The sequence below is a fragment of the Fulmarus glacialis genome, unplaced genomic scaffold (assembly GCF_000690835.1).
Source record: "Fulmarus glacialis isolate BGI_N327 unplaced genomic scaffold, ASM69083v1 scaffold7447, whole genome shotgun sequence".
Lineage (NCBI taxonomy): Eukaryota > Metazoa > Chordata > Aves > Procellariiformes > Procellariidae > Fulmarus > Fulmarus glacialis.
Window position 1 is genome coordinate 134 of NW_009223726.1, and position 10,534 is coordinate 10,667.

The 10,534-nt window shown below is 46.2% G+C and overlaps 1 protein-coding gene across 1 annotated transcript; it reads left to right on the forward strand.

The window, feature by feature from the left end:
- Positions 1-229: 229 nt before the first annotated feature.
- IRF1 (interferon regulatory factor 1) lies at positions 230-4,900 on the forward strand. Its single transcript, XM_009581894.1, has 9 exons — positions 230-355; positions 1,279-1,378; positions 1,575-1,751; positions 2,105-2,154; positions 2,280-2,415; positions 2,600-2,725; positions 3,551-3,594; positions 4,192-4,327; positions 4,800-4,900. The coding sequence occupies exons 1-9, from the start codon at positions 269-271 to the stop codon at positions 4,898-4,900; spliced, it is 957 nt and encodes a 318-aa protein (XP_009580189.1). The 5' UTR covers positions 230-268.
- The last annotated feature ends 5,634 nt before the right edge of the window (positions 4,901-10,534 follow it).

Below are 10,534 nucleotides of genomic sequence, written 5' to 3' on the forward strand. Positions count from 1 at the left end.
AGCACCTGCCTCTGCAATCAGCCCCTTTCCAGAATTCAAACCTTCGGACGTGTTTTTGGTGCTTGCGAGGCAGAGCAGGAAGCACTGCCATCCAGAAGCAGGTGGAATATACTGGAAAAGAGTTGAGATACTGGAAAAGTAGTTTTGGTTGATTTAATAGCGTTAGTGGTAATAATCGCGGTACAGAAGGGAAGGGAGGGGTGTCATTGCAGAATGGTTAAAATAGTGATGAGGTTTTTGCTGACCTGTTATTTCTTTCATAGACAACATGCCAGTGTCAAGAATGCGCATGAGGCCCTGGTTGGAAATGCAGATTAATTCCAATCAAATACCAGGACTGATATGGATTAACAAGGTGAGGGTTGTTTATTACTACTACTACTACTATCATCATCATTATTAATATTATTATTATTATTTCTGTATCATTAACCATCCTGGTTCTTAGATGACACTAAACATAAGTCAAGATCATAAAGGAAAGAAGGACATGGAGAAAACTTGCAAGCGTTATGTTTAAAAACAACTATTTTTGTTTTCAGAAAAGGTAGCTCTGGTTGGTACACAATGTAGTAGTTCCATTTTTTTCCTAAAATTCCCAGGAGGAAAATGATAAATTAAAATAAAAGCAATCTGAACATGATGGAGAACCAAGAAAACTCCAAGATCTCTTTTAACTCCTGCTGCCCACTTGAGCCAAGTCACCTCCTGTCCCAGTTAAGTAGCTACTGTTACACTCCCAGTTGCTCCCAGTTTTAAGATTTGGCCTGAAAGAAACTCTGGATTTGCCTCACTTTGGTCTGGAAGGCACATCCCTGTACCTGTACCGCAGCACGAGATCGCTAGGCTTATTGAACCAGGTCTCTTTCTCTGAAGTTTCCATATCCATGGACATGTTTTTCTTAGGATTCATGCAAGATTTTGTGGGCAACTTTAAAAAGGGATTCTCTACCAAAGTGTACCTGCAAAATATACTGTAGTTAATGATACATTAAAAGATTAGATGCAATGTATTTAAATGATTCTGGGATAAAATTGACAATATTGCTTACTTCTGTTGTTCCGTACCACATGTGGCTTTCCCAGTTTCAGAACTCATAAAAAACCTTGTATGCATTAGACAAAATAGATGGAACAATGGATGCTTAGTTAAGATACAGAGCAGAGGGTTTATGAAATTTCTAAGCTGCTACTGAGAATTCTTTGATTAAATCCATCATTCCAAACTGGCATGTAATGCTTCTTTTTCAATTCAAATCTCTATTGGTTTAACTTCAGGATAAGATGATTTTTCAAATCCCGTGGAAACATGCAGCTAAGCATGGCTGGGACATGGAGAAAGACGCTTGCCTTTTCCGGAGCTGGGCCATTCATACAGGTGTGTGCTGGCTTTACATTTCCATCAGTCATATCAATATCTTAAACAAGGCAGTTTTTTGTCTTGACTTATGCCTCAGGTAGTTCTATTAACTACTAGTATTTATGTCAGAGAAAACAGAAAAAATAATTTTTTTTTTTGGTGGGAAGAACTAGCACTGAAAAGTCTAAACACTCACCCCGTCTCTTATTTATAGGAAGATATAAAGTAGGTGAGAAAGACCCTGACCCGAAAACCTGGAAGGCGAACTTCCGCTGTGCTATGAATTCACTGCCTGACATCGAAGAAGTGAAGGATAAAAGCATCAACAAAGGCTCCAGTGCTGTCAGGGTTTACAGGATGCTGCCGCCCTTGACAAAGGATCAGAAGAAAGGTAAGCCCTCAGCAATCCAGCTGGGGTTACGCAGCTTCCGCTACTGCGCTTAAACACCGCTTAAATTTCCTGCTCTGCGGAGGCAGGGGTATAAGAGACGTGTTGGTAGCACCGGTGCTACTGGGGTTAGTCACTGGTTATTGCCATTCCTACAGCTTGTACAAAAAGTTCGTTTTATCCCAAATTCTTTAAACATGCCTAAAGGCATCATCAGGAGGCGACTGGGACTCGCCGTTACTGGGACAGCGGTAGCAGAACTTGCTGAGCAGGGCTGAAAGGTGCAAGAGCTCATGCTTGCCTGAAATGTCAGCCGTGCAGCCCTTTCTCACATTCATCTTATTTTTATTTAACAGAAAGGAAGTCAAAGTCTTCAAGAGAAGCAAGAAACAGGAGCAAGAGAAAGGTATGTGTCTGTAGAGGCAGCTGAAGAAGCTAGAGGTTTTGGTGGTTTTCATGCTTAATTTTTTTTCATATGGAAACTTGTGCGTTCTTAGACAAGTCTTTCATTCTTTGCCCTTATTTTTGTAGTCGTATGAAGACATGAGGACGGAGGAATCAGCAGAAAGACTAACCAACACTCCTCTGCCAGATGACCACAGTGGCTACACTGCTCACGACTACGCGGGGCAGGAAGCGGAGGTTGAGAGCACGTCCATCACCTTAGGTGAGACTCAGTTTCTAGCTTTCGAGTGGAAAGTGCTGTTCGTGCTAAACCCACAATCTCTGCGCCAAAAGACAAAGATGACTCTTTGGGGCTGGGCCTGGCTGCACCGTCAGAGGGGCAGGGAGGAAAGAGAGGTGGTTGTGTCTCTCCTGCGAGTGCCAACTCCTCCTGGTGCATCCCACAGACCTCTCCCCATGCGAGGTGAGCTGCTCCCTGATTGACTGGAGGCCATCAATGGAAATCACCATGGCTGACAGCACCAACGACCTCTACCAGCTCCAGGTGTCTCCCCTGGCTTCATCCTCGGAAGGTGGGTATTTCTTTTTTCCTACCCTGGTCTTTCATCGGTCTACTGGAGGCAGGTTGAAGGCAAGGCAGCGGGATGAAGAAGTGCCTGGGGGATCAGGAGAAACACTAGTTGTCGTGTGGAAAAAAACCCCAACCTCCACCTGATAGGTTTGGGTTACTGGAGCTACCAAACTGGCCAGGTTACAGACAGGCATGTGCCACCTGCAGAAGTAGTTGCTCATGGGTGAAAGGCTCCAAAATGCCATTTACTTTGCACTTGCGGGCAAAGGGGCAGGCTTCATCTCGCAGGCTCAACGTGATGGCACGGACAGGTCAGCCTGTAAAGAAGAGGGGAGATTTCTGAGCCGGGTGGGTGCGATTGGGGGTTGCCGAGGCAGCTGGAAGGAGGCAATGCCAGAAGCAGGACAGAGATAGGCACAACAGTGACAGTGGAGGTAACTGTGCTTCCCAGTGGGGAAAAAAAACCCTAACGTGGATATATCAGAGTGGTTCTTCACTCGGGGTGCAAATCACCTTCCTCTTGTATACCAAGCTGGCTCTGCTCTGGTGACGACTCTTGGCTGGAGCCACGCACCCCAACGTGCAGTTGTTGGAGAACATCCGAGATGAAGGGCTGTGGGGAGTTTAGGGCACAGAGCTGCTGATGGGCTTCCCCGCCTCAAGCCCATGAGCCCCTCCTCGGTGTCATCCATGGCGGGGGGGAAGTAAAAGGTAGTGGTGGTGTGTGACAAGAGAATATGAAGCGGGTTGTGCGGTGAAGAAGCAGAAGTGTGAGGGCTAACATGTCTGTTTTCTTCTCTTTTTTTTTTATGTGCTTACAAAACAGTCACAGACGAAGATGAAGAGGAAATGAATGTGGACATTTTTAAGGTAAAACTAGCCCTTTTGGTCAGAATAAAATTGGCCAAAGTTGCTGTTTGCACCAAGAGAGGAAGGGAAGCAGCTATCTGATCCAGACCTATACGAGCTGAACATACACTTGTATAATCCAAGACCCTTATTTAACGAGGAAGCCTGAAAAATTAAATATAAAAAGAAGGCTACTTCGCAAACATGAGCTGGAGAGGACACATCATGGAAATACTTACTCTTCATGTGAAAGTCAGAGAAGAGTACTGCTAGAAGTAGAGGTTGCTGTATTAGAGTCTGCAAAGCTTCTCTAGACTTTTTCATTTTGCCCTTCCCTCCACCTCTGACATGTATGGCCCTTAATCTGTGTTTCCAGACATGTCACACTCATCCCACTGGTAAGATGGGGGTTTCATCACTGAAGGTGCTCTGGCCCTTCCTGTTTTGCATTAACTTTTTTTTTTTTTAACTGTGAGTAAACCAAGTTTTATATAATTTAGCATGAGAAGATATAATTTAATCTTTTTAGCTTACCTGTCTTCTAATTCAGAGAAGGAATAAAATATTGCACCCACAGAAAGAAGGAGCAGTTTTTACCATCTCCTTATTCCCTTACAGATGCTTGAACCGGTCCAAGACTGGCACACCACCAGCGTTGGGGGGAAAGGCTTTCTCACCAACGAGCCGGGCATGCAGACCATGTGCAGCGCTTACAGCTACAAGGAGCAGGATGGGGAGATCGACACGACTTCGGGTACGGATTCCTCAGTTATCACTGACGGTCAAGGCCACAGGATGATGCAGACGAGGGTTTTCATGCAAGACACTAATTGGGAGGGAGCAAAGCAAATGGAGGAATTCGCACATCCGTGTGTTCTGAGATTTTCAAGTAGCCTGTCGGAAGGCTGTAAGGAATTTGTTGGTAAAAAGGAAAAAGTGAAAAATGCCTCCAGTAAGAGTATACTACAGATTTGTCTTAGGGTTATACACATGTAAGTTACGTCAGCTTTCAGGAACTCCTTGCAATGCAACTGAAGAACTTCCACTACCAATAGCTTAAATGGGACAGTTTAAGAGGGAGTGTTTGGAGTATTTTAGCAAAATATTAGTCTAAGGTATTTGCTCACATCTGAGAAATCTTTCTTTTTTTATATATCTATTATATATTGACTATTTTGCTCTTACTGCATGTGATTCAGTATTCATTCTTGGTTTATTTTGTCTAGGAGAGCCGGAGTTCAGGTTATTGGACCAGAAAAGCAGCCTAGACTTTTCCTGGCTGGAGACAGTGAGACCTACCATGCAAGTCATTCCCTGTGGCTTGTAAACCCCTGGCTTTCTCCGACCACGAACTGCTCTTGGGTAGAAACGTTGACAAGCCTGAAGAGAATGGAAGAAATTGTTTGTTACTGACTGAATGAAGAAAGTAGCTTTTATATTCCGTTTAACTTTTAGGCCTGAAAAGGTTAGCAAGAAAAACTCCATTATTAAAAAAAAAAAAAAAAAAAGGCACTCCCATCTCACTAGCAGGACTCCTGGCACCGAAGATGCTCAGCCGCAGCATGCACCATGTCATCGCTTTGGAGGTGAAGCTTTTGCTGGAAGGTTGCCGATGTGCCGTGGGGTCTGACCTGGTGGGGTACCACTGAATGGCATCGTGTGCCAGAGGCCTGGGGGGAGGTTACTGTCCTCCCCGCATGAGATGTGATGAGCACTTTACCCATGGAGTGCTTGGGAGAGACACTGAAAATGAGTCTCTTACCTGTTAGTTTTGGTTGCTGCTTACTTGTGCAACACTGGTGACATTGAACTTAACAACTGTCATTACACTTAGTCTGAAAAATTGCACTAATTGGCGCTCTCTTCTTTGATTTATCCATGACATAGTTCATCTTTCAGATCTTTCAACTTTAAACTGTGTAAATAGTTTAGACCAATAAAATGTGAAAATTCAGTTTAGCCTTTGCTTACACATAGTACAGTTACCCAGGTTCACGCATAGGATGTTATCTGCTCATAGGCATGCCATATCTATTTCCACATAGTAGTTGAAGAGCTGCTGCATGAAACAATTTTTGCACTGATAGAGGCAGAGCTCTTTATTTATACCATGCCTTTCTGAGATCCCTTCCAGCACTCTGCCGGGATACCTACAGTACTGTATGCAGCAAGCTGTATTGCCCCGCAGACCCACCCTGGGCCAGCGTGTGCAGGAGAGTGCAGGATGGAAGAGATTCTAGTTTGCATGTAATACATACGAATCAAATCACTAAGCTGTAATAGACTGTTTTCTTGTACATTTTGTATATAAAGTGTTGTATATTTGTTTTAATAAAAATGTTTTATATATGACATGTTTACTTTTTCTCATGGGAGACTGAGAATGCGTTCCAGATTCCTTGAAAATACCCAAACAGATGTGCTGTTGACAGAGACAGTTGGAGGGTTTTTTTCATGAGTCATGAAAACACAGGGCATTTAGTACATTTTGCTCCCATTTCTCCCCCCCGCCCCCCTTCCCAATGCAGCTGATGGGTGGAATCCTGCTTGTCCAGGTCCTGTGCACATGTCAGGTAATTGGTTTGTATCTGCCATCATCTGCAACAGTCAGACTTAACTTGAAGGGTTACAGGCTATGCCATTAAAGAAAACCCTATGCACCAAGTTCCTGCTATGGATGTCCCTATCAGCAACACGGTCAGCTTCTGTGGTAAGATCAGCAGTGAAGACCTAGCTAAACAACTCAGGTTTGCCTATAAAGAAAGCAGAAGGCAAGGGGAAAGCAAGCTGGTTTTCCCCTGTATATTTTATTCATTTGCCATACTTTCAGGCTGGAAAGGTCTGACATGTTATTGCATTGTCTGGGGTGAGAGACAAGAAAGTTTGGCTGATGCAATGTGTCTCCAGCTGCTGCCACCAGCATCTGACACTGCCTGGAAAACCCCTGTACTGAACAAAGCTGTGCCGTGATAGCCTTTGGGGAATAACTTCATTCACTGAGCAAGAGCAAGGGCGGCCTAAGGAGAATATCAGGCTGCGGGAGAGGAAGACCCAACCCAAAGGGCTAGAACAAAGCGGACATTTCCTCCTGCCTTTGGCACAGGCTCTGCTGCGACTCGACCTGCAGATGCGCAGGGATAGATGTGGGGTTTACCGAGGGAAGAGGGAAAAAATAAGTGCCATAGGAAGCAGGTGGGTCTCAAACCCAGCACAGCTAAAAGGTTTGGATTCGGCACAGCAAGGCAGACGGGCAGCCCGGGGAGTGAGAGGCTGGGCAGGGTTAGTGCCTGTTAGTCATTAACTGGCCCTATCTCTGAGACAACCCAAAGCGGGCAGCTGCAGGCAGCACCCTTCCAGGTGGCACCAGGCAGAGAGCAGCTTCCTACGGCCTCATCCTGGCTCTGCGTGGGTGGCAGCCTGGGGGGCAATGACCTTGCTGTCCCCCTGCGATGGTCACACTCCCTGGCAGGGTATCTGGCCCGAGGGTCCGCCTCCCGGGAAGGGATCCATCCAGCTGGGAACCCACTGGGTACCAGGGTTGCTGGAGCAGAGCCCACGGCTGCCACGGATCACACCCACCTCAAATCCTGCACTACCCGATGCAGATCTAGAGCAGGAACGTTTTGTGCGCGAGCAAAGAAATCACCCACCAGATCCGATTTGTGCCCTGGCCAGCTGCAGCAGCAGCTACTGCCAGGGAGAGAGCGTGGGGCTGCTGGATCTAGAGCCACCTTTGTACCCCAGGAAGGGACACCATCTCAGTGTCATTGACATAACCAGAGGAAATCGGTTTTGTAACACACGGGGGGAGGGGGCGGGAGAGAGAAGGGAAACTTTCTATGATGCAGAGAGTGCTAAAAATAAGGTAGAGATTAATTTGCCCATTCATGCATTAAAAGGAGCAAGTATTTCACAGTCATGCTCAGATACAAAAAAACCCAGCACTTAAATTTTCACAGATAAAAGGTTTGACCAAGATTTGAGGACAGAAGAAAACAGCAGCTAGTGCCTCACAGACACACTCCGAGTGTGTTTTTACCAGGACAGAGGAGATGCTTTCCCTCGTCACCTGCCAAGGTACCTGCGTGACCGACCGCACATTAGGTACTGTGCCAGTGAAAAGCGGTGACGTCCCATGACGGGGTGGAATTTATCTGTGCAGTTGCTTCACTGGGCTAATAACTGCCAAATTCAAAGTATTGTGTTTTTGTTTTTGTTGTTTTGAACTCTTTGGGAAGGGGAAAAAAAAGCAGAGTCGAGCTCTCCAACTCAAGAGGCTGCTGTGCCCTGTCGGTGCCCAACTGGCTCCTCCATCACCTCCAAGGCAGGTGGGATTTCTAGAAGCGACATTCCTTCTGCCGCTGCAAACCAAGGAGACCTTCGTACCTAGCTTAGTACTTAGCTGCTTGTACCCAGAGAAGCATCATGAGCTCTTGAGGGTAAGCCTCCTCCATAAGCAATACGATGTAAACAGTTTTAAAATCTTGACATTGGATTCTTTTGGACTTGCCTACCCTAATAAAGCTCTTCATAAACCCAGTAAACTTCAGCTGGCTCTCCTGTGTTGGAATAAGAGTTCTTTTCACCTTTAATATGCACACAGCTACATTCATCTGGGAAGTAATTACATACCAGGAGAGCAGGTCATTGGAGAGAGCTCACCCCTGCCAAAGCCAGACAAAGCAATAAAAAGAGAGTTTTTATGGGCAGGGCTCCAAGGGCAAGCGGCTCTTTCTTGTGCTATCAACCTTGCATGACAGTGAGAAAGATCTATAGGCAATGCAACCGTTGTAAAAATAAAGAGAGATCACCTCTCCGTAGTGGAAAACAAAAAGGAGTCATTGTATAATCAGCGGTCTTTTGGGAAACGAATGGAGCTAAATGCTGCAGGCTTGGCAGGCTGCTTCAGCAGAGGCTCTCCATCACTTACACCATACTTAAGCCATCACTGGCTGCAGCTTACTTGCAAGCCTTGAAACCATTTAAAAACAAATCCAAAATTCTCCTCCTTTAGTTTTAGAGCTTTAGGATGTCAACAGGACAAAACCTCCTGAAAATAACATGACTGTCAGAAACAGTCCCACAACCTGAACCCGGGAAAGCCCTACAGCGACTCAGGCACAGATTTTGCTGCTGCAGCGTCCTGCATCAAGGCAGCAGAAGACCTTGGTTCATGCCAACAGAGATTTTCACTGCTGCAGAGGCAAGGATATCACACATCTATTAACTGCAGCTTTTCCTAGTGAAAACCCTTGACCTATAAATAAAGAGTTGTTGCTTTTCCCCTGATCTTTGTCCAAATGAATTGTTAAAATGCCCTTCTATAATCAGAGGGGAACATAACTTCCCCCCCTGTGGTCTGCTTAGCACATTGCTCATAGTTTAATCACTCATTAGGAGCAACCTGTGAGCGGCTCGACACCGTGCTGCCTAAAGGTGCCTTTTGCTCTCGGTTGCCCAGAGCGGTGGCACTTTGCGTGAGCTTTGCCCGCCAGGCAGCAGAGCCTGCAATTATTGTTTCACCTTTATTTGTCATGGTGATTGAATCCTGATAATTGGACACATTTCCAGGCAGTCACATGATTTATGATATCACACCTATAAAGGACAGCAGTGCTTCAGACCAAAGGTATGAATTTATAACTGCCAAAAATAGTGGCATATTTGTTTGTGGTGCAAAGGCAAACTGTTGCTTAGATAGCGACTGAATGTCTTGGACTGCAAACATTATTTCTCCGCTGTTGTGCCGGATCATTCCTCCTCTCCGGTTCCCCAAGGGTCCATTTTTCCCCCCATGTTTGTACACACAACACAAGGAGGACAGAAACTTCTGCAGGACAGAAACCTCTCACAGAGGCTCACAAGGGCCAACAGAAGAAGTGCTGTCTGTAGAAAAGTCAGTTCTAGAGCTTAGATGAGAAAAAAGCTTCTCCAGAAAGGGAGCAAGGGAGGAAAGTCACATCTTCATGGATGAACTGTATCTAAGTTGTGTTTTCTCCTACACCAAATGCTTCAGTCCACTCCGTAGCCTCTTCCTCCGCAGCACCGCACCTCAGAACTCCTTTTCCTCCCACATTTTTCCATCCCCTTCAATATTTCTCTCACTGTTAAACTCACCCCTGTCCCTCCCCAGCCTTCCTATGCACAAAAGAAACAAGGCAATAATAAAAGTGCATTCATGCAGGCAGCATGGTGCACGTAGCTCAAGCTTTCTCTGTGCTATATCCCTTTGCTCTCTCCTTTGGTCTTATTTGTTCTGATAACGTCAGGATGCAAATTCAGCTGGTGTGGTTCCCTGCCACGCTGGGCTGTGGGTGGCCACCCTGTCCCAGCAGCTGGGAAGGGTCAGGGAAAGCTTCCCATGGCCCTTTTCAGAGCTCAAACAAGAGCATGGCATGCCCTGCCACCGAGCTGAACGCCCAAAGGCCACATGAACCCAAGCCAGCAGAAGCCATAAATCACCAAAACCCTAGAAAACCTGCTCATCCTGCTGGCAGAGGTACTTGGTCACCAGCTGGATGTAAGCAGAGGTGTCAATCCACAGTATTAAGGACTCAGGGCTGCCAGGCACAGACAGTCATATGCTCATTCCACTGACGGCCTTGCTGACCAAGGTGAAGAGCGCTGCCAAATCACAGACAGCACGGCAGGAGTAACAAGGAGGACGGGGTAGGCAGGAGGATCTGTGGCCACAGGGCTAGGAGACGATGAGGGCCAGGGAGTGGGCGAGGGAGGCAAATCCCATCACCCACCCATCCAAAACCACTGTGGGTTGGGACCCAGGGGCCAGAAGTTACCAGGGTCTGCCTCTGCATGAATGCAAAGGCGGTTAATCATCCCTTCTGGTATGTAAGGCTGGTAAAAAAAGTCAGGACAAATGAATGGATGGAATAGGCATTGGACAACAGTTATCAGCAGATTTCCAGGAATAAGGAATTCAATCTGCAGGGAGCAAACAGGA